The sequence below is a fragment of the Aspergillus pseudodeflectus genome (assembly GCF_044049435.1).
Source record: "Aspergillus pseudodeflectus strain CBS 756.74 chromosome Unknown BJX68scaffold_2, whole genome shotgun sequence".
NCBI lineage: Eukaryota > Fungi > Ascomycota > Eurotiomycetes > Eurotiales > Aspergillaceae > Aspergillus > Aspergillus pseudodeflectus.
This window is the reverse complement of record NW_027263778.1, coordinates 1,628,328-1,651,184: the sequence shown is the minus strand read 5'-3', so window position 1 is coordinate 1,651,184 and position 22,857 is coordinate 1,628,328. Positions and strand designations below refer to the sequence as shown.

The 22,857-nt window shown below is 51.1% G+C and overlaps 5 protein-coding genes across 5 annotated transcripts; 4 read left to right on the top strand and 1 right to left on the bottom strand.

Moving 5' to 3' along the window:
* Positions 1-7: 7 nt before the first annotated feature.
* BJX68DRAFT_90242 (putative phosphoinositide-specific phospholipase C) lies at positions 8-2,402 on the top strand. Its single transcript, XM_071049974.1, has 4 exons — positions 8-652; positions 734-1,445; positions 1,493-2,093; positions 2,145-2,402. Exons 1-4 carry the CDS (start codon positions 263-265, stop codon positions 2,305-2,307), a joined length of 1,866 nt encoding a protein of 621 aa, XP_070905349.1. The 5' UTR covers positions 8-262; the 3' UTR covers positions 2,308-2,402.
* Positions 2,403-3,979: 1,577 nt separating this feature from the next.
* BJX68DRAFT_90246 (uncharacterized protein) lies at positions 3,980-4,858 on the top strand. The gene has a single exon (XM_071049975.1). It carries the CDS (start codon positions 4,016-4,018, stop codon positions 4,547-4,549), a length of 534 nt encoding a protein of 177 aa, XP_070905348.1. The 5' UTR covers positions 3,980-4,015; the 3' UTR covers positions 4,550-4,858.
* On the bottom strand, positions 4,667-7,768 carry dapB (dipeptidyl aminopeptidase dapB). Its single transcript, XM_071049976.1, has 3 exons — positions 5,220-7,768; positions 4,897-5,166; positions 4,667-4,841 (listed from the first exon to the last, which is right to left on the bottom strand). Exons 1-3 carry the CDS (start codon positions 7,552-7,554, stop codon positions 4,720-4,722), a joined length of 2,727 nt encoding a protein of 908 aa, XP_070905347.1. The 5' UTR covers positions 7,555-7,768; the 3' UTR covers positions 4,667-4,719.
* A 1,438-nt stretch (positions 7,769-9,206) lies between these two features.
* BJX68DRAFT_252196 (uncharacterized protein) lies at positions 9,207-17,004 on the top strand (the record flags this gene model as incomplete). The annotated part of the gene is made up of 18 exons (XM_071042505.1): positions 9,207-9,303; positions 9,354-9,583; positions 9,647-9,955; positions 10,006-10,630; positions 10,686-10,782; positions 10,830-11,967; positions 12,019-12,237; positions 12,320-12,350; positions 12,480-12,543; positions 13,042-13,082; positions 13,261-14,099; positions 14,466-14,760; positions 14,812-14,913; positions 14,966-15,043; positions 15,097-16,051; positions 16,390-16,578; positions 16,695-16,822; positions 16,877-17,004. The coding sequence occupies 18 exons, from the start codon at positions 9,207-9,209 to the stop codon at positions 17,002-17,004; spliced, it is 5,565 nt and encodes a 1,854-aa protein (XP_070905346.1).
* Positions 17,005-19,440: 2,436 nt separating this feature from the next.
* Positions 19,441-22,555, top strand: BJX68DRAFT_225842 (putative C6 transcription factor (OTam)). Its single transcript, XM_071038431.1, has 2 exons — positions 19,441-20,469; positions 20,567-22,555. Exons 1-2 carry the CDS (start codon positions 20,006-20,008, stop codon positions 22,272-22,274), a joined length of 2,172 nt encoding a protein of 723 aa, XP_070905345.1. The 5' UTR covers positions 19,441-20,005; the 3' UTR covers positions 22,275-22,555.
* Positions 22,556-22,857: the final 302 nt, after the last annotated feature.

The window sequence follows — 22,857 nt, the reverse complement described above, 5'->3', positions numbered from 1 at the left end:
AGCTCATCTTCTGCCCAGCTGTCTTTATTGACTTGTCTTCACTTTTCCTTCCCATTTTTGACTGCCCCTCGTGCCTGGTGCAACGACATTTTCGGCACTCTTCTCCCCTTCAGAGAGACGAGTTCTCTGCGGCAGCTCCCCGACCCCCGCTTCAGCCACCACACTGCAGTCAACAAGACCACCTGTCAGCACAACTCTTTCTATTGAATACTGAGAAGAGACTCGAAATCGTGATCTGGTCATTTTCGACCTTCCCATAAGAATGGCTGCCATCGATCAGCTCACCGAGCGTACAAACCAAATTACTCTGAACCCGCCATCCACGGCTTCCCTATCAAGGCCTATCGCAACATTTTCGCCGACCTTCCAAGCTCGCCTGGACCAGCTTTACAAATCGCTTACCAGCTCTCCGAACACAGCGTTCCTCAAGGACATTCAGCGCGACACCCATAGCCTGGAGACGACCGATCCACTCAGCTCCTTGGCGGCGTTTCATGCCTACATGGCCAGCCCTGCTTCAGCTGCGCTGGGTCCTGCCGGTCAGCCAGATACTTCTGCGCCGATTACGGACTATTTCATCTCCTCGAGTCATAACACGTACTTGACTGGCAACCAGCTCTACAGCGATGCGGCCGCGAGCGCTTACACTACTGTGAGTTTCACAGTTGTCTATGCCCGATCAAGTTTTTGTTCGGCTTAGTGGCGTGAGAAGAGTAATGGCTAATATGAGTAGGCCCTTCTAAGCGGGTGTAGGTGCGTCGAAATCGACGTCTGGGACGGCGAGCCTGACTCCGACAGCGAAGATGGAACAAGCAGCTCAAGCTCCGACGACGAGAAAACAAAGGACAAGTCGAAGCTACCGAAACGGAAGCAGACAGTCAAATCTCGAATAGGTAGCATCCTGCGCCGGAAATCGCCATCTAAAGAAACTCCTGCAAGTGAAGGCAAGGTCGCAGATTCCGTGAAAGTGGGACCGGTAAAGCTAGAGCCCCAGGTGCTGCACGGTCACACTCTCACCAAGGGGACAACCTTCCGAGAAGTCTGCTATGCGATCCGCGATAGTGCATTTGTCGCCAGCGATCTGCCCGTCATAGTGAGTCTGGAAGTTCATGCGTCGCTCGAGCAGCAGGAAACCATGGTGGAGATCATGGAGGATGCATTCAAGGGCCTGCTGATTGAGATAACGCCCGAAATGGAGGCTAACTCAACGCCTCCTCCCCTAAGCGAGTTGAAACGGAAGATTCTGGTCAAGGTCAAGTGGGTTCCTCCTACGGCTGAAGGTGGAGAAGACGGGGATGACCGCACTGATGATCTCGAGCAGCTGGCGCAGACCCCATCTGCCCAGTCTGCTTCGGCTCCTCAGAAACCGGCGAAGATCCTCCATTCTTTGAGCAGACATGCCGTATTCACGAAAGGCTTTAGCTTTAAGCAGTTTACGCAGCCTGGTATGTCCTAAGATGTACGGTATAGTTCTGTCGCTAACCTCAAACAGAGGCCAAAGTACCAGGACACGTCTTTTCTCTCTCCGAAAGGGCAGCTCGACAGGCGGATGAGAAGTATGGCAAGGCCCTCTTCGAACATAACCGAAAGCACTTTATGCGCATCTATCCCTATGGCCTTCGCGTCAACTCTTCCAACTTTGACCCCACGTTCTTCTGGCGACGCGGCGCTCAAATCGTAGCCTTGAATTGGCAAAACGCAGACAAGGGCATGATGCTCAATCAGGGAATGTTCGCAGGCGAACAAGGCTGGATCCTCAAGCCTCAAGGCTATCGAAGCACTGAACCGGAGTCGGCACCGATAACCCGCAAGAAGGTTGAGCTTTCAATTGAAGTCCTCGCGGGACAGCAGCTTGCACTGCCTCCTGGAGATACAAACGTCAAGAGCTTCAAGCCCTACGTGGCGTGTTACCTGCATGTAGAGACCCCAGAAGATGCAGCGAATGGGCCTGGTGGGGACGATAGCACAGATTCAGAAAAAACCAGCTACAAGCGTGTGACTAAAAGCTCAGAGGGCATCAACCCGGATTTTGGTTCTCAAAATCTTCAATTTCCGACTCTTTCTGGAGTTGTTGATGAGTTGACCTTTGTCAGGTTTGTTTCCCTCCCCGCTCCATTCAATGATGACGCTAAGCGAAGTTGTAGATTCAAGATCAAGGATGACGAAATCGGGCGTGACTCGCTGGCTTCCTGGGCTTGCATCCGACTAACCCGACTACAGCAAGGCTACCGTGTAATTCGTCTGCACAAGCTTGACGGATCGGATGGAGGATATCTTCTTGTTCGAATCACGAAGACCATCTCATGAGCGCAAGAGAATAATGAAGCAGCGTCCCTTGCAGCACTACAGTAGCATAGCGAAATAACCATTTGGCACAAGTTTCTTGCCTGCATTGATGAGGTGTCCCTTCCAAGAAAGTAGTCTTGGACCTTGGCGAGGATCTGGAGAACGCTAGGGCTCGTAGTCTCGGATATCTCCGTGCCTTAGCCTCTCAGCATGGTCGGTGGCGCTTTCATGTGTTTACAGCCAGCCACGATCATATTATACTGCCTTTGGACAACTATGTTGTCTGTTCACTCGTGGGTTGGAGCTGAAAAGGCCCCCAGGGGGCAAACCCTTTATGTATATGCCTTTGGTCATGGAGTTGACAGTCATTGACAGTCATTGACGACTTTCCCCCAACACACAACCAAAGCCAACAGTCTTTACTTCATAAGTTCCTTTCAACTGATTATGGCTAAACACAGAGATGACTTCGATGTATGCTCAACACTATTGCCTCATTTGACTGGCCACTTCGCAAAGATCAAGCCCGACCGTCTATGCAGAATATCCTCTATCTCCCACGATCTATGATCTCGGTTTCCGCCCGATGACCTACCCAACACAGTGAATGGCATAGCCTGGTGGCTGACCAGAACACTGGGTCGAGGGGATGGTGAAGTCCTAGCATACATTGGGCCCAATGACTTGCGATACCCGGCCCAGGCTTGGTAGATCTAATCAATCTCGCCACAGCATCACCGGCAGAACCCACACCTCTTCTACATCTCCTCCATCAGCTCCGTTATGAATCACCACATCCCCACCTCGAAGGCAAATAACATACCAGAAGAGATACTGACAACCACTTCCACTGCTTCGACCGTTTATGGGAACAGCAAATACCTCGCAGAGCATATCATCGAACATGCCGTGAAAACGGACCATGCCGTGAAAACGCAACACCTCCGTGCGTCCGTCGCCCGGGTTGACCAGATCGCTGCTGCGGTCAACGGTCCAGGTGCCTGGAAGAGGGAAGGGTGGCTCCCAGTCTTATGCAAAGCTCGTTGTGGCTCGGAGCCCTTCCCAATTCCTTGGGACCGGTGCTCGATCGTGTTGACTGGGTTCCTGTGGATCTTTTAGCAGCAATACTTGTTGAGATGGCACTCGAATTCTCTCAGCCCGTTGTACATGGGGTCGGAAAGGACACTGGGGTAGAAGTCCTTCACCCGCATAACACGTTTCCAACAACTTGGGATGTTCTAGCGCCGACTATCGCATCGATTCTTGCCCCTCACTCTGGGAGAAATGTGGAGACGATTCCGCTGGCAAAGTGGATTGAGCGTATAAGTCAAGATCTAGAGCTTAGCTCTGACGACGGCAGTGATGGCAACGGTGATGGTCAGTGCAACCACTGCCGAGGAATTGCTGCACACAACACTGGAACAGAACGCAGCGGTGAAGCTGTTGCGATTCTTCGAGGACCTTGTTGTGGATGATGCGGACGATATCAAGGTCTTTGAGACGACCAGTGCGGTGCAAAGGAGTAAAAATCTGAGGAATGTCTCTAGAGTAAGCGCAGAGTGGGTGAAGAAGTGGATTGGTGAGATGTTGGATGATGGTGAGGCTTGGGCAAGCCTAGGTACTGGGAAGAGTTAGCAGGGTAGCGAGCTCTGAGGGATGTTCTCGGTGTTATTTAGATTGAGCTTGAGCCTACCCTAAAAGACCGTCCGTGCCTTCCCCCGTTAACAAAATGTTTCCCACAACTTGCGAGGCAGGTGCAATAAACGTAGTACCGGTCGTTCCTTCCAAGCCCGAACCGCGCCTTCTTTCAATAAGCACAATGCCGCTCACAGGGAAGGCGCGACCAACGATCACCATAGAAACCCACCACACCTTCCTATTTGATGGATCGGTCCGTCGCGTCTTCTGGCAGTTCGTAGACTTTGCAATGCATCCTCTTGTGGTACCTCGTTGGAATTCGCGAACTCAGTCGTGGTTACCCATCTCTCAGCCTTGCGCCGAGGACTTGTGTATAGGCACAGTTGACCAGAAGATAACCGAATCCAAAGTAGAAAGAGTGGCCGACCCTTCGCTCTTGCCTTGCGTGGAGAGTAATGCGGACAGGCTAGGAAGGTGCAATGGGGTGCTAGGCGCCTTAGCGAGGAAGGGGCAACGGGGCATTCTAACTGGGAAGGCGCGATGGAGGATACAACCTTTTCAAAAAGGGAAGGAGCGAAGAGGCGTCCATAGTACCTGCCTCGCCGGACAGAACAATGATAGATAAGTTGGCTCGCTCGATAGCAAAGTTCTGGGAATTGACGAGATTGGGTTAACCATAAGTAAGCAGGCAAATGGCTTAGGTATAGAACATACAATGCTTTCTACTCCAACTTTAGGGAAAGGTATATATATATAGCATTTACATTAGATGAACAGTTCCTGAACAAAAGACGCTCAATGCGCGAAAACAGGAAGGACCCTCTTGGAGAGACGCGTCCACATAGACTCATCTGGAACCGGGTTTGCGATGCGATGCCATTCCCCATTGAACGCGTTGACGAGCCAGCTCGACAGGCCTATATTACATACTTGTTAGCAGTCTGTTGAAGCTTTCGGGTTGAGATAACATACGTTCATAAACCATGGCATGAGCATTATGGAAGTAGATGCTATGGTCGGAGTCGGGGTAGAAATGCACATCGTAGTTCTGAACGTTTGCAAGGTCCAGTTTGTCAATCAGCGTAAGGGTGTTTTGGAGATGGACGTTGTCATCGGAAGCACCGTGGATGACCAAGAAGCGGACTGTGTTCTGCAGGGCAGACATGTCTGTTATGGTGGAGTTGTCGTAGCCCGTTGGGTTATGTTGTGGCGTGTGCATGTAGCGTTCGGTGTAAACGGAATCTATTGTGCTGTTAGTAATGCAAGGAGAAGCTTGATGTTAAAATGCAACTCACCGTAGAACCGCCAATCGGTGACGGGCGCAACAGCCATGCCGTATTGGAAGGTCTGGCCGGCGTCCTGCTCAAGTGTCTTAAGTGTCATGAAGCCACCGTAACTCCAGCCCCAGATTGCCATCCGAGACTCGTCGACGTACGGCTTCTCGGCCCAGGCTTTCGCGGTGGCGATCTGATCGTACGCTTCATAATAGCCAATATCTCCTCGGACGATACAACGGGCCTTGCGTCCAATGAACCCAGTTCCTCTGCCGTCGACGGTCACCACAATGTAACCTAGGTTTGCTGCAACATAGCTTTGAAAGTCAATTGCGAATTGGCGCTTCACTGTCTGGGATCCTGGGCCGTTGTACAAGAAGAAGAGAACAGGGTACTTCTTCGCTGGGCTGAAATGAGGCGGCAGTCGCTCAACGACTTGAAGAGTATACCCGTCGATAGTGATGTTTTGGTAGACTTCGGTTGGAAGGGCAAACTCCTTGACCCTGTGAGATAGTTCCTTATTATCCTCGATTGTCCTGAGTTTCTCGACCTTGTCTCCTTCAGTGCTAATCACTGACTGCCAAGGGACATCTGGACCCCTGTAACTGAGCAGCGCGTACTTGGTTCCAGAAGAGAACGAGACGTCATACCATCCTGGTTCGGAAGTATCGGTCAACGACTGGAGGTCAGACCCATCGAGTTTGACACGATATAAATGGCGCTCAATTGGAGACTCTTTTGTGGCGACAAAGTAGACCAGACCGTGGCTCAGATCCACAGCAGTGGGTGCGTCAACGACTTCCCAGTCTCCAGAGGTAAGCATAACAGGCTCCGGGTTGTCAAGCGGAGTAAAGTATGCCAGATGGTCGTATCCTTGGTGAATCACAGTATCAATGTACCCGTCATATCGTCGGCCTTTGCTTCGGTCGGCAGGGACGAATCTGGTCGATTGTGTGGGCTCAACCCATCCGCCATCGAGTTCGGAAACATCTTGGATTCGGACAATTTTGCTTTTCCTCGACTTGGTATCAATCAAGAAGATCTTGAGGACGTCACTTTCTCTGTTCGTTGTCCTGACAAGCACCTTGCCTCCAGTAGCCCACACAACCTCAATGATCAGCCTGTCGTCATCTTCAAAATCGTCAGGCATATCGACAGTGAACACCTCGTCCTTATCAACGTCGTAAAACTGTAGGTTAACGATAGGGTTTGGCGCGCCGGCTTTCGGGTACTTGATGTCTCTCACTTCAGGATAGTTCTCCAATCCAGCAGGGGGCTTCCTCCCTGACGGGCGGGATAGATAATACTGGACAGGAAATTCCGGGACGGCTGATTCGTTTGTGCGGATGAAAGCAATCTTGGAGCCATCTCCAGACCACCATGTCACGCTATTTCCCGAAAAGACTTCTTCTTCGTACACCCAGTCAGGAGCACCGTAGAATAGCTGCTCGCCACCATCCTTGGTAATAGGGACGACACTTTTGGACGACAGCTTCCGCAAATACAAATTATTTTCCCTAACAAAGGCAATCGCGTCGGACTGAGGCGACCAAAGTGCAAGCTGTACCCGGCCATCAAGATTGTCAGGATCCAAGGGTTCAGCGGTCTGGGTCTCCACGTCAAAGATCCAGTATCTTCCAGTGTAAGAATGTCTCCAATTCTTCTCTTGGTGAGAGATAAGCAGCACTTTCTTCAAGTCAGGGCTAGGGCTCGTGCTAGATGGCGCAATAACCCTCCGTCCAACCTTGACAGTTGGCTCTTTCATCAGCACTCTATTCGTCTCATTATTGGGACTGCGAATATCGTTGATGCGCAGATAGCCCTCTCCCCCGCTTTCTCCTTTCTCAATGAGCAGACCATCTTCACCATCAGGGCCAGCAATCCACGAGATGGCGTGAGCTCGCGGTGAGAATGCCCCTGTGAGCACATGTTCTAACGTGATAGGCCTTCCAGAGCTTGGATCACCTGGAGATAGACCATGTCCGTTCGTGTGTGGTATATTCGAAGCAGTTTTATAATTCGAGCGCCCCTGCGTTACGAATAGCACGAACGCCAATACCCAGCCTCCGACGCAAAGTGCGACCAGACCCCAAATCAACCGGCGCGACCGAGTGCTCGACGGCTTTGTACGAAAAAACGATCCACTTGGCTCCGGCTCGCCATCCTCCTCATCGCGATATCTCGCTCCCTCGGCGTTCAGTGGGTCTGACTGTGGAATGTTGTATTTGTTTTCTTGCAGGAAGACGGAATCGACGGATAATCCGGAGTCGGAGGAGGAATGGGACGCAGCGGATGAGGAGCGATGGCGAGCTACTGGAAGCAATTCAGCATCCTCCCGGTCTTCTGATGCCCTCATGGCTGCTTCTCAGGAACGGCTGAGGCTGAGGCAACCGAGGTCGGCGGCAGGACTGCGCGGTTCGCGCCCACGACCAAGGGAGGTGGAGGGGGAGAGAATCTGTGGAGGGAGAAAAAGGGGGTGAGAAGCGATTTCAACCGTACAGGCAGGATGCGATAGGAGAGTGTGGTGATGGAATTAGCAAAGGAAGCAAGAGATGACACGATCAGATGCGGAGGCGGCGGAGACCAAGAGGCTCGGCGATAGATACAATCAGCTACAGCCACAATTCCTATTGATGCCTATCTGGGCCATGCATACTCCGAAACCACCTACCGATGTCTTCAATCAGAGAATCAGCGCGTCTGCGGCGACCATAGGTACTGGAGGCTCGAGCCCAGATCTTTGACAAATAGATTACGGAGATTCCCGACCGTCTTTCCTGCTCTGAGTTCTTGCTAAACTCAATGCTCAATCAGCAAGCATGTCAGCCACAATTCTCATCAGCGTTTCGATATGCCCGCCGTCTGCCGCTTTGGGCATGGGATGCATTGTCAGAGCCACAGAGAGTGTCTATAGTAACGTTCACCTCATCGACCCCAGGAATATCTACGTTGTAGAGGGGGCGTCATCTTGGTCGGCCAGACCAGTCTTCACTGTTGAGTGGCGGTGCATCCGTAAGGTGTGACCCCACATATCGCCCAAGAGACATGGGCGGTGGTCGTATACGTATCATGTTGTTTAGTGGGCAAGCTCTCAGAGCATTGCATGTACTCTGTAAAGATTGGGCCGTCCGATCTGGGAGTAGGAGACGGAACACGAGAAAAGGGACCTTCATCCATATTTTGTACGTCAATCAGCCTATTTCGTTCGTCCTCGTATACGGAGTAGAACCTCAACTTCCCTCTTGCCACGCTGGGAGAGATGCCCACCCGGCAATTCTTGGTTTTGGCTGAATTTGGATGCCTATTCTGGGTCTGATATTGCCAAGTGTGCGCTATGTGATTGTATCCAGCCATCATTGAAATAGCCAGCATTAACAGACTCCAATAATGACTGCATAATCCGGCGCAAGTGGTCAGCCATGATGTCTTGTCGATCATCTACCCCAGCGGGGCCACAGGGCTGAGAGAAGCAAGAATTTGCGAAAGGTCATAATGAGGGTAATAATAGAAGATGGAGCCGTAGCATTCGAACGCTGTTGGTTGAGTTTATATGTAAAGCTGGGTCAAGTGCCGTTGTGGTCAGTGACGCCGCGTCGTCATCTCCCTTTTCTGATTTCCTCTTCGCTTTTCCTCTCCAGAACTCTCCGTCCCACTCCCTTTTCCTCTTCAGCACGTCAATCGCTTTTATCACTTTATCTTCTTTAAAATAAAAACAGCCCCGAAAAACCCTCGTTCCAAGCGTCTCATAGAGCCGAGAGCTGCCCGGGAACAGACGTCATCAAGCAGCCCACGCTAAGCAATAGGCAGACGGATTCCATCCTTCGGGCTGTTCCAGACGCGAACCATCACCGTGCTTAGCCTCAATTTCGCCGTTTGCTGGACTAATCACGGATTAACTGTCGGAATTTGACTTACAGTTCGGTCAGCTTACTTGATTTTATATAAGGTTGAACCCCGCCTCGTTGGAGGCCTCTCCTGGACATTCGACTACCAGATCAATTGCGCAACATGCACGAGACCAACGGAGCGCTCCCATCGGTCGCCCCTCATCAAGAGACCCATGATTTTGGATATCAGCAGATCCTGACGGGGAAACAGGAACATTGTCCGTGATTTGATTCCCCGGCCATCTTGGCAGCGTACTGACTGCAGCAGACCTGAAGCGCGAACTCATTGCCCGCCAGGTTCAAACAGAAATCGCCGAATTAAACTCCCCAACCGCCCTCCGTCGCTTCGGTGCTCCGTTCAAGTCGGAATTTGGAGAAGTCGCCCCTATCGACTCGGAACTTCCTATCCTTCGGTATATCTTCGTTCACCATGTGCGAAACTTCCCCTTCCTCGACCAGGCGAGAGAGAAGGAGTTTTGGCAAGATAAGCTGCAAGTGGTGCGTGCGCTCTTTTCTTTCTTGATATCCGGTACTGGCAGGACTGACATTGACGGCGTGTAGTTTCTCGAATCCTTCGCGAACAAGAATGTGTCGTCATCCGAGGACCGCCTAGAGGAGACAAAGCGGAGGAAGTTGGCACGAAAATGCGAGAAACTTGTTGAGCTCATGATGGTGTCTGGTATTCCTACCGCATCCGGTTACGAGGAGCGCATCCAATTCTCGGAGATGGAGGTTGTCGACCGCAGCGCCAACGAGAAAGGCCTCCTTGTGAACATGCCTGAGGGAAATGCGATCAACGGGTGGGATATCAACGTTGCTGCTGTGAGGGTTACATCGGTCAGGCGCACCGTCCGCCACCATCAACACGCGGTATGACCTATGAGCGATATTGTCAGTAGCGGCACGCTAATGCTCATCAGGAATTTATCATCCGCGTGAGGCGGAATGCACAGAAGGACATCTTCGTCGCTCGACGATTTGGGGACTTTGCAAGACTACTCAAAAGACTGCGCACAGAGATTCCAGGCAAACCGCTACCCCCTCTTCCACGGAAAAACAAGTCCTCATCTACTTCGACCATTTGGGGTGGGACCGTGGAAGATGACGAGTCCTCAATCTCCTCCACATCGACGACTCCGGACGGCAACGTCCTTGAGGAACGTTCGTCTCGAAACTTGATCCCAGGCGATTTCCCGGGACGCACCCGGTCGAGATCAAGAAGCTCCGTGAGAAAGTCACCCAGAGCGTCGGCAGATATTCCGCGAGAGGCAGTGCTGTTCCGCGAGGAGCAACGAATTTCGCTGCGCGCGTTCCTTCGTACGCTCCTTCAGAACAAACGTGTGGCAGAATCCAAGGCATTGGAGGAGTTCTTTACCCGTGATCCATTTGTTCCTGGCCAGGAAGAGACCCTTGACATGGAAAGACGAAAAGAAGTAGATTCTGTAAGGATAGAGGAGCAAAAACGCTTTTACGAAGTCGCTCGGCAGCGCGCAGCAGAATTGGATGTCTATATGGAGAAATTTCGTCGGGATATTGTAGAAAGCAGTGAGTGGCAGGCCTTCGAACTAAATGTACGATCACGCTGACTTGTCGGTCGCAGATGGCTTAACGAAGCTTTTTGCCGAGATCCGAGAGAAACAAACCGTCGAGGATCTGAGCCCGCAATATCAGAAGTTCGCTGAATGGCTGCGCATCGAGTACGTTTGATCATATGGTATTATGTATTGGCTACTAATTTCCGCAGGGTCGCCGCTACGCTTTACCACCTTTTCTTGGCTGAGGATAATTCGCCAGAGCTCTTTGCACAAGCGAAACGGATTCACTCCTTGGTTCCGTATACCTTGTTGAAGAATGTGATTCGCATTGCCAACCCCGCCGCTGTAATGACCGGCGTACTGGATCTCTTCCTCGCTCAACCTTTTGGCTCCAAGTCCCTCATGCAGCGTATATTCTCCATGACACTAAATGATGGCATCAAAGGATTCCAGCGGTCGATCGACGCCATGGCGGCCAAGGTTGATGATCCCGTCATTTCTCAGAAGCTGAAGGCGTTCACCGACGCAGATGAAATGGTCAAAAATGAGATTCGCCAAGAGGCTATTGAAGATGATGTTGACGTGGTTGTCGCTATTCTTCGATCAGAGTACATACCGGGTGAGCTTACGGTGGACCAAATTGGCAAGGTCTTCAATTCGTTTGTAGCCTGGAACTATGCTGTTGAGCACGTGGACGAAGAAATGAGGGAGGGCGCCAACTGGTTCGGAAATGTGAAGCAGCTTCTGAAGCTATACACGCGCCAGAGGGACAAGGCTATGATGCTCAGCATCATTGAAGAGCCAGTCACTGTCCAGCTGTTCCGCGACCTCTTCACCATCTTCTATGAGCCATTGGTCCGGGTGTACAAGTCGGCGAACGTATATAACAGTATTACCGACTTTGCCAAGTTTGCCGACGACACAATCGCCGTCATTGAAAAGTGCCAGAAACAGGACATTTCCGCCGACCCAAACCAAACAGTCCAGGCATTTATTGAGCTTTGCGAACGACACCAAGCCAGTCTCTACAAGTTTGTTCATGAGGTGCATCTGCATGATAACGGGCTCTTTGGTTCACTGATGTCATGGATTGAAAACATCCTCGACTTCCTTCGCAATGGCCCAAGTGGAGGCAAGCTTGACATGAATGCCTTGTTCCGTGGCGCAAAGGACGTCGGCCAGATCGATCACAATCTAGCTCGTGAGGAGATAGACAAGCTCATAAAGTGGCATGAAGACCGCAAAACATGGCATCTCAACAAGACTCGACAGAAGATGGCTGCCGAAGGAACAGTATCCTCTCCTTTCAACACAAAGTTCAAAGGTAGCGACTTTGGTCTAGACGAGGTATGTTACAGCACAAAGACACTCAAACAAAACATCTTACTGACAACACAGGCCGATCTTGAGCACCTTGCCATCTCTGACGCAGACTCCGATCCCTCGGACGACCTCGACGCCGAAGACGAGGCCGAGGAGCTAGACCCGATTGCTGTTGAACGGAAACGCCGCTCTAGGAAACAAGACCAACTTCGCCGTACAGCCGGCGAGCCTGTCAAACCCGAAGTGACGGAAATTCTGAAGCTTTCCGAGCCATTTGGGGTGCTTCTTCGCCAAGTTCTTGCGGACTAGGCCAACCATCAACCCACTCTTTACGATACCCACCGCATATATCCACATCCATATCGAGGTTGCATAGTGCGTTTGTCGCTTCGGCTTGTCTTTTTCGAGTAGATTGTTTTGCATTGCATGGCTAGAGTAGAACGGACATACATTTTAAGTTTCATGGCCTTGTATTATTATAGAGGAGGTTAATTCATTACTTTTCCCTCGCTATCCTTCAAATCTGTTTACAGCAGTTCTAGAGGTTTTTAAGTTGAATGAGTTTAGCACTGGATGTCACTCGTGTCTGGTGCTTTACGAGTGGAAGAGCGCTCTATAGCTAAATGTGGTGGTTCGACCAGAGCAGCTGAAAACATACCACGCAAAATCACATCGCCATCAATCAATAGTTCATCTGTTATACATTAATCATTCTCCTTCTTCTGCACTGATATCAACCTTCAGACTTGTTCATGACGTTTATACTCACCTTCCTTCCCCAGACTTGACCCAATCTTCAACACCAAGTGACGTCGGTTTCCAGAGCGACGACCACTTACCCACCAACCAGCCACCACCAGTCATCTGCAGTTGGAAGCGCCGTAAGTCCACCCTATTCTCCTCTGTTCTATGTATTTTATCCTCTTTTTATTCAAGATGCATCATCGCTCTACTTCAAGATTTTTGGGATATTACCAATGATCTCCCCTCACAAATCGCGCGTCGCCCGCGGAGGCGGAGGGACACCACGATCTCCTCGAACCGCCGTACCCCTGCGGGGTCTCCTCCTCGACGGAATCTGGCGCTGTAACTGTCCAGAGCGCCCACCGGCGCTGCGCCTGCAGACGAAGAATCATGGTGTTAACCATGGGCGGTGGTGTACTGAACCCCATTTTCTTGCTCTCTCGGGGCCTACAGTTAGTTCTGGCTTGAGGACGATGGTGATTAGTGGCGCATGCGGCTCATCGCATCACATGTATCCGCTAAACAGCAGTGGATGAGGAGTTGCAAGGCTGACACTCTTCCCGCTACACATAGTCTACACCTGCCAGAAAGACCACCAGAACCGCTGCAAGTTCTTCTTATGGGCTAGCGACGCCGAAGCGCGCGAGAAGCTAACCCTGCTCTCGAACTCCCGAACCGAGACCGACTCCTCATCTATGCAACAGCCACAGCCGCAGACGCCGTCGACATCGAGAACAATCTCCACACAGAATCCCACAACGGGATTACTTACCCCTCAGACGGGCCGCCGCGACAGCGATTCGCGAAAGAGAGCAACACCAGGGCAGACGCCGCTCACGGCAGGAAAAGCGCGAATGATGTCTGAGGATGCAGACGAGTTTGACTGGGACGATACGATGAGTACGGAGATGAACCAGATCTTCGATAATAGTGTGCCGCCGCGACAGCCGGATTTCGGGCTCCCTGCGCGCAAGGCGGCGAGGACGGGGACTGTCACGAGTCCTGGAAAGAGGAAGCGGGAGGGTGATGATGAGGGTGAAGATAGCAGAAGTCAGACGCTTACGCCTGGCTCTGCGTTGGGGTCTTCGAAGAAAGGGAGCGATGTGTTCGTGACGCCGACGCAGGGCCGGTATCGAGATACGATTGCAGAGTCACCGCCTGCGGCAACTGGGGACTTAGCGGCAGAGGTCGGACGAATACTCGAGGGGCATGGGGTTATCGTTCCAAAGGCTGCGCAGGAGGAATTAAAGGGATTATTTGGGAGGCATGAGAATAAGATGAAGGGGGTCATTCGGGGAAGGGATATCTCGCGGGCTGCGCTAAAGAAGAAGGATGGGCAGATGGCAAGGTTAAATGAGAGGATCGCGGGGTTGGAAGCACAATGGGAGCTTAATCGGAGTATCAATGGAGCTGTTAAGAAAGAGTGATGGCTGCTGGCCATTGAGGTGGGATAGGGGGTTGTCGAGGCTGAGAGGTGCTGTTTTGATGAGATATGATCGCTTGATACCCTGGTACGCTTTTTGCTGCTTCCCCTTCAGACCTTTGCTTTGAGATTGTTCTGTCGGGCGAAGCATTTCTCGACGTACGTAGCTTGATAGCTAGTTTGATACTTCGAATGAAATTAATATCGCCCGAGAGCCTAAGGGTAGATCCGATCACGTGCAGATAAAGCCAAAAAGTTATCAGTCTCAAAACAATTTCCGCAACAATTTCCGCAGCTCGCTCGATGATCTGACCCCAGTCGCCCGCCCAATAACCATTTCCCTCGAATCCAACAGACTCAGATGGACATTGATCCCCCAACGACGCATTCGCACCGCAGCGACGTCGCCGAGATGTTTCGTCCCCCTGTGAACCGCGCAATGCGCGTTCTAGACCGATCCTTCTTCAAGAAAACGGTCCCCGTGTCCGCCGCGACGATATTCAACCACAAGAATATCTCAAGAGTGCGAAATGAATTGATAAAGAGCGAGGATGCGCTTGTGCTGCCGCGACTACAACCCATTATTGACTTCAAGAAGGGCGATACTGTTATGAAAGCTTTGCTGCTACGGGAGGGGATTAAGCATAATGGTATGCGGAGTGGTTTTCCGGAATATGTTGCATAGGACTGATTGAGACCAGAACCCGCGACGTGGTCGCCGAAGGTCAGTGAGTTAGTTGACAGCGGGGTAGTGGGCGTTGCGCCGTACGATCTGACGCTGGAGTACGATTATTGGACATACCGTGGGTTTCTCTTCTTCTTGCGCAGATTTAAATTCGAGGCTAACCTCTTCAGCGGATATTATTGCCTCAATTTTGCCAGAGGATTTGCTGTCAGACATGCCGCAAGGTTTCACGCAAATAGGACACGTGGGTGAGTCGAGCGGGCCCTGCTAGTATTCCATGATTGCAGCTCTGACCGAATAGCCCACTTTAATCTTCGTGAACCCTATCTCCCATATCGATTCCTTATTGCGGAAATCCTCCTTGACAAGAACCCGACGATTCGCACCGTGATCCGCAAGACCGAAGATGTAGGCTCGCACAGCGAGTTCCGAACATTCCCCTACGAACATATTGCCGGTGACCGCGACATGAACGTTGTCCAGAACGAGCAGAACTGCGAGTTCCGCTTCAACTTCGCTAAGGTCTACTTCAACAGCCGTCTGGAGGTAGAGCACCGGCGGCTTGTGGACAAGTTCCGCCCCGGTGAGATGGTCTGCGACGTTATGGCCGGCGTCGGACCGTTTGCTGTGCCTGCGGGTAAGAAGAAGATTTTCGTCTGGGCCAACGACCTCAACCCGCATGGGTACGATGCGATGCAGTACGCAATCCAGAAGAACAAGGTGCTCAAGTTCGTCACCGCTTTCAATATGGACGGAAGGCATTTTATCCCGTGGGCTGCCAAAGAGCTCCTCCAAAACGAGCCCTTGACGGTAAAGCTCTACCCGAAACCACCAAGGCCAGATACTGCCGCAGGCAAGAAGAAGAAGCCGCTTCCACCTCCAGAGATCTACAAGCGGCCACAGGTCTTCGACCATTATGTGATGAACCTCCCCGGTTCGGCGATCGAGTTCCTTGATGCCTTCAAAGGCGTGTACGAGGGACATGAAAATCTATTCGCACCACATACGGACAAGCCTTTGCCGTTGGTGCACGTATACTGTTTCTCCGGTCATTCGGAGAACGAGCACGATGACCATGTCGACATCTGCAAGCGTATCTCCGAGCGGTTAGGTTATACCATCACCACGGAAGACTGCGTCGGAGGCACTGGAAACCCAGAGCTCGAGCTCTCCATCCATAATGTGAGACTGGTTAGTCCTAACAAGCAGATGTTCTGTGCTAGTTTCCGTCTCCCGCGCGAGGTGGCATTTAACAAGTGAGGTCTATATTGCTGGGTTGCATAGCAAGGCGTTCTGGATACTTTTTGCTGCACAAAATAGAACACGAACATAATCTTCCCCTCAAACTGTGTCGTAAAATGGCTTTGATATGTAGAGTATACAAAGGCGGTATACAGCTGACCGCCTCAAACTGCCCCTCTTTCCGCCATGAGTTTTCCGCTCTCCGCACCTGCCACAAGCTCCAACCACAAGATCAGCACAACATATCCACACAATCCCAGCTCGAACAACAGCTCTGCTGCTCTCCCTCTTTCTGGTAACGAGAGAAAAAAAGCTTGATCATACTCGCACCAGCCGATCCACCAATAATGAGTGGCGTCACACTTCCCCCACCAACCCACCGCCAGCGCGCGCTCCCACAAGGCGAACTCGAAGCTGCCTCAACACTCAAGCTCGGCGCGGACCAGAATACGCATACTTTATCGCTTTCGGAAGCCCGCCTGGTTATTAACAAGGTGCTTGAGAATAAGCGGCGGGGTGGGAAGAAATATGAGGAGCCTGAGTGAGTGATTCCTTGGAGCTATGTTTTGTTTCTCAAGGAGAGGGTGAAAGAGAAGATGGATAAATAGACGTGATGTTGATAATCAAGACTTGGATACTGATGTTTATGATGGTCAGAAATTTGACAAAAACACTCGACTACCTCGAGGTCTTTGCGCGTTTCAAGGATGAAGAAAACATCAAGGCTGTTGAACGGTTGTTGAATTCGCATACGGAGTTGGAAATGTTCGAACGGTCCCAGCTAGGTATTTTTCTGCACATACTACCTCGCCAATCCTGGTGAGCTAACACTCGTACAGGAAGTCTATGCTGCGATAATGCAGAGGAAGCGAAGTCGCTTATCCCCAGTCTACAGCACAAGATCTCGGATGGGGACTTGCAGGAGCTGCTGGATGAGCTGACCAAGTTGAGAAACTTTACAGAGTAGTGCTTTGGCTCCTCTGCGTTTTGGAATTCTTTTGCTGGTTTTGGGGCTGCCACATTTTTCCTCATTGTATAGTAGCATGGAGTTTGGAGTTATGTTATGCTAGAGGGCATTGTCAGGAGGTAGAGATAAAGTTCATTCAAAAGCTGGACAGGGCCCAGAAAGATGCGCATCCATGATATGAAGTGTATCTGCTCATATCAGATCGCCATAGGGTCAGTTGAGCACTTCAATACTCGGCGATATCCTATCAATCTAGAATCACATAATAATCCTCAGTATTGTTGGAAGGACTCGAAGAAACGGAACAAGATGAGATTAGATTACACTATCTCCATGGACGATACATTGATGGTCAAGGATTGTTGGTATCGTGAAAAAGAGTTCCAAAGAGATTGTTGGTTTTTATGGAAGTTGTGGCGGCCCTTGGCGCACAATATTGACAATCTGAATAAGGTCATCCTGCTGCTAAGGTCAGAAAGCCTCCACCACTCGAATATCTTAGAACCTTTATTGTAGATAGGGCTGACTCTTTGCCTTGGTTACTGAGAATGATGGCATCACGTGATTTTGTTTCTTCAACAAGAGCCCTAGACAAAGCCAAGCTTCATATCATTCTGCACATGCTAATGATGCTACTAAGAAAAGAGTATGTAACACTTTTCTTTTTCTTCCTCGGATATCATCAGCATCACCTATCTACTGATAACTATCGCTGCTATCTCTGCTCGAGAAGGCAAACGACAGGGATGTTTATCTGAGGGATATTCTCGGGTCAAGACTGTGTGGTATGGTCTGAGCTCGAGTCATCAACTTCGATTTTCAGGATAAACTCTGTTCCTCTCGACTCTCGGCGGAAAGTTTCGAGCTGTCCTGGAGCGTGATCCCACCAGGCCAACTCAGAAACAGGCAGATTTCGAAACCTACCTCAAGGCTCAGGCACGCAAGGAAGGAATCCTGCGGCTAGACTCGTCTGGCGGTGGCGCACACGCACTGCAGGACACACTGCAGTATCGCTCTGCTTATGATTGCCTGTGCGGACGCCGAAAGTTGCCTGATCGATTGCCTTCATTTTTCCGCGAGTGTAAGAGATAAAACAGACAGATAGCTTTGTCTGACATCTGCACGCAAAGAGAGGTACACTGTCCTTTATCTCAAAGGCAAGATGTCTCGTGCGAGAGATCGATGATCAGTCAGCTTAAGCATCGGAGGATATCGCAGGCCGCAGATGCCAAGAAACAAGACAGGCTTCCCGAAGCACCGCGACTGGCAAAAACTCCGGAGATTGATGAACGAGCGCGTAATTTCCCCAGATGAACAGGGCCAAGGGAGATTCCGGTTTCTCCCTATGGATCTGGTTTATGTTAGTCATAAATACATTGGCGATGCCGCCACGGGCTGGGCGAAGCAGGCTGAGCTTTCCTGGCGCTTGCTGACACCGCTGGCGGACGGAGTGCTGCCCAAGTCCCCGAGTCACGGAGCCAGTGAAGCCACAGCTTAGAACCGGGGGCTGTTAAGTGTGGGGAAAAGCCGCAATCCTGCAGGGCCGATCCCCGTTGCTGGTTTGGCACTAGACCTCTTTCTCTTTGAATCAACCTGTGTCTAATTGGCTTAAATTTCTTCTTATCGTGTACAGGTGATTGGTGGGGACTTTGGAGGAGGTGCTAATATACACTCACGTACTACTTGACTATATACACATTCATCTAAGCCTAGTTGGGTCAGAAATTGTCCACCAGGACACAGGGTGTATCTTTCCAACTCTTTGGGCTAAAGGATCGACAAGGTAAAGTTAGGGTTGTTTGGGAAGGTTTTTAGCCCCTATAGAGTCTCTTTTTGGTCTTTCACAGTGGTCAGGGGATAGGTTAGGGGGTTGTACGAGGGAAGGTATGTTGGCCTGCAGATTATTTGTACAGGTAAGTACTAGCTAAATCAGGCCAGAGGGATTTGTATATAAGTAAGTTGGGGCGTGTGCATAACATATCCCGGCTTTGGACCTCCCTAACTCCGGAGTAGGGAAGGCGCGGCCCAGTCGGGTGGTTCTTTGCGGATTCTTCGAGGAAACTGATGAGTTTGGAGTCTCGGTCCATAGTCTCCGTCGCCAACTACGTATGATAGCCCTTTATGTCTGCAGTTGAGATATTGATGCAGTCGAGCTGCATAACTGATAGCAATTAGAATAATCAAATAGTCATCTAGTGATTTTAAGCTGTTGATAGAAAGCATTACTAACGTAATAGTGAGTTACGTAAATTTTATAGAATGGAGTGAGCGAACCACAAATTTACCAAGTCTAATTTTGCATGCAAGCACAAGTAGACCAATGAGGGTGGTAATCTCTTATCAGAGGAAGCAACAGCAGAAGCTGCCCCAGAGCTCCCAGCGTGCCTTCCCGAATTCTAATTACGTTTAGAAACCATCTCCAGCGTCACTCTTTCATCTGACTCGAAGCTGGATGGCTCAGGAAGGGTCATATAATTATCAAGGCATTCATCATCGCGGCGGAAAGCAGGATGCTGCTTTCTGTGCTTGAAACTTGCTAGTACTTGATGACGGTGTAGTGATTAGCAGAGCCTCCGATTCCGCTGCGCCTGCTCTCTCTTCTCCGGACGGAGACGCGCCCTTCTATATTACCATTGGCATTATTATCAGACATAATTATTCTGCTATCACTATCGGCTCTTTGGTGCCTTGTCCCCTCGCGCCCTGATAAGCTTGCTGCGTATCAAACGCTGGTGTCTCGGTTGGCCGGTGCGCGGATCCCTGTCCAGGTTCAATTGCCTTGTGGATTATCTTGTCGCTCCTTCTCGTCCGGATCCTCGCTGCTCGGTCTTCATCCCCAATCTCCAACCCCCAGTAAACCCTTCCGCCTGGGGGGTTTGTCTGGCGGGATTTCCGGAGCCCAGCAATTTACGTGACGGAATCTCAGATTGCTCCCGTCCTATCATCTATCATCTATCACGGTCGTCGTCTTCTCAAAAATCCCTCTATCGGCCCCTTCTGAATGGCTGCTGTTATCACTCTCCAGTCGTCCTCGACGGCTGGTCTCCAGCAATCTTCTCCAACTGACCGTCATCTTTTGCGTCCGCTGCCCCAGAATAACCAGCAACAACCGCCGCAACAGCACCTGCCGCAACAGCCTCTACAGTCCCCCTCACCACCTGCACCCATTGGTACTACGCTTCCCCGGCCTGCTCCTGCCCAACTCCGGGATGGACCCAGTTGTGACGCCTGTTTACGCAGAAAGAGTCGGTGTGCTATAAACATGGCCACCAACAAGTGTTACTCGTGTGACTTTCATCGCCAGGAGTGCACCTTCACCCTCTCCGCCACGACTACTGCCACAGCAACCACGACAACAACAACCACCACCACCACAACAGCTAGCCGCCCTAGCACGGCTGACATCTCATCGAAAAAACGTAAGATCGATGAGTTGGTGTCGAGTGATGCGGAGTCCCCAAAAAGGTAACGGCTCACTTATCAGTCCGATTTCCCAGCTGCCGATCTCGGATATGCTTTATCAAGATAGAGTTGGGACGCTAATCGTTGGTCTCCGCGGCAGGTTATCGACCGTCCCCAAGTCTGAGCCCGTTCGTTCGCCCTTGAGTGAACATCAGCGGCTGAACACTGTGGCGTACTGGCACCAGTCAACCCAGCACATCGGCCTCACCACGGAACTGGAGCCAGCCCTACTGGCGTATCTCCCGGTGGATCAAAACGACGAGAGCTTTGTAGCCGCTTCACGCGTGCGAAAACTTGGCGACGACGGCACGTTTATGCGGGTCGTAAACACCATGTCCCATGCGGACTCGCCTCAGTCCGCCTCGCTGGATGCCATTGAGAGCCTGGTTGCTCCCTATGGGTCCACCTTGGTGGAGAAGTACTTTGAACGCATTCACCCTACCTTTCCCATCTTAATGGAAGATGTCTTTCGCCAGTCGTATAGGACTAGGAATGGCATCTCGCCGCTCTTGCTATCAGCTGTCTATGTATTGGCACTGAAATTTGTCGACATTGGGCCGGCATCTCAGTCCGCACGGCGACCGGACGCCGCTCGTCTTGAGAGCACTGCTCTGAAACTATTGACCGAATCTCTGCCCTATGCGTCAATATCAACCATCCAGGCCGGCCTACTTCTCATGCAAAAGTCTACCGTGGCCACCGCGCCACTGAATGCACAACTAGTGACCGCGGGGTTTGAACTTGGTCTGCATCAAGATTGCTCGGACTGGCGGATGGAGACGTGGGAGAAGGGGCTCAGGAAACGCCTCGCTTGGGCACTTTATATGCAGGATAAATGGTCGGCCTTGGTTCATGGGCGGCCTTCCCATGTCGTTTCCTCCAACTGGACGGTCCAGGATCTCGTGGAGGAAGACTTTTCAGATACCTTCACAACGACATCATCGCACCCTGACGATGCTCCTATTGGCCACGGTCCATTGTTCTTCTGCCATATGGTCGCATTGACAACCATCCTCTCCGATATTCTAGACCGTTTCTACACGCTGCAGTCGATTGAGGAGTTTAAAGCTGCCGGAAACAACAGGACTAGATTAATTCTCGAGCGGGCCAAACCCGCTCAGATCCGTCTCAAGGACTGGTTTGCGCGACTTCCTGGGCCACTAAAACTGGAGTCAGCAACAGACATCTTCGAAACCATTACGGAGGAAAACGCGCGGAATGGCGCCCTTCACCTTTCCTACTTCGCAACCGAAATCACCCTCCACCGCTGCATTGTGCGCTCTCTCTCGCCCGACACTGCCGATGCATATCTCTCTCACATTTGCCGCTCCGCTGCCAAAACTCGCTTGATATCCGCCATGGACTTTGTGAACCGACTTCGCCCGCCGCATCTCCGGTCATTCTGGCCTGCCGCCTCCAGAACGCACTTTGCGCTCATTGGGTCCTTCGGCATCCTGCTTCGTGTAACTGCCCCTACAAAGGAAGAGGCCGAGTTCTACCGTCTGCGCCTTTGCGAATACCGCTGGACACTTAGCGTGAGCAAGAAGGACGCCGAATTCCTCGAGTTTGCCCTGGACAGTCTGGACAACGCAACAAACCTCGATCACCATGTCCCAGAGAAACCGGGCATCGACGAGTTAATGACAAGCGCCTCAAAACCAACCACGAACCTCCGCACACAGCACGAAGAATCGATGCTCGACATGGAGGGTGGACACGGCGGGACTTCTTCTGTCATATCGGGCCTAGCATCACCAGCTACAAGCATCAGCGAGGACAGTATGCGCGATGCCATCGCACCGATATAACCACATCACCACGAGCCCACATACCCACCTCTTATCTCACGCCATAATGACCCTATCGTTTTTTTTTTATCAAAGCTGGGCTCTCTTCCTTAGAGCCACCTAAGACTTGATACACCTTTTGTCTACGATCTTGACGACCGTAGCTTGATGATTGATTGCTTCCCCTGGATGGATGGACGAATGATTACCTTTTGTTACTTGTACATATTTACGATGGATGATCGGTATAGACTGGATGGAACGGGATAGAATATACATTACATTATGATTTTACATGCGAACTTGTTGAATCCCGTAGCTTTTACTAGTACTACAGCTAGATCTTTTCCCCAGGTCGGCCGCACTCGACGCTCGAAATCATTCCCTGAGGAGTGTATGCAACCAATCATCTACCCTGTCACTCTATAGTGGTGCAAAGCTTAAGTAACATTATAGACATGGAAGGCGAAAGACCCTGCTTTGGCCCCCATCCCGGAAACCCAACCGAGGCCAGCCCTAACCTTGCAAGTTGCACATTAGTAGAAAGTACCCTTGTCTCATATATTAAGATCATTCGGTAAACTTTTGTATACAAGGCAACAGT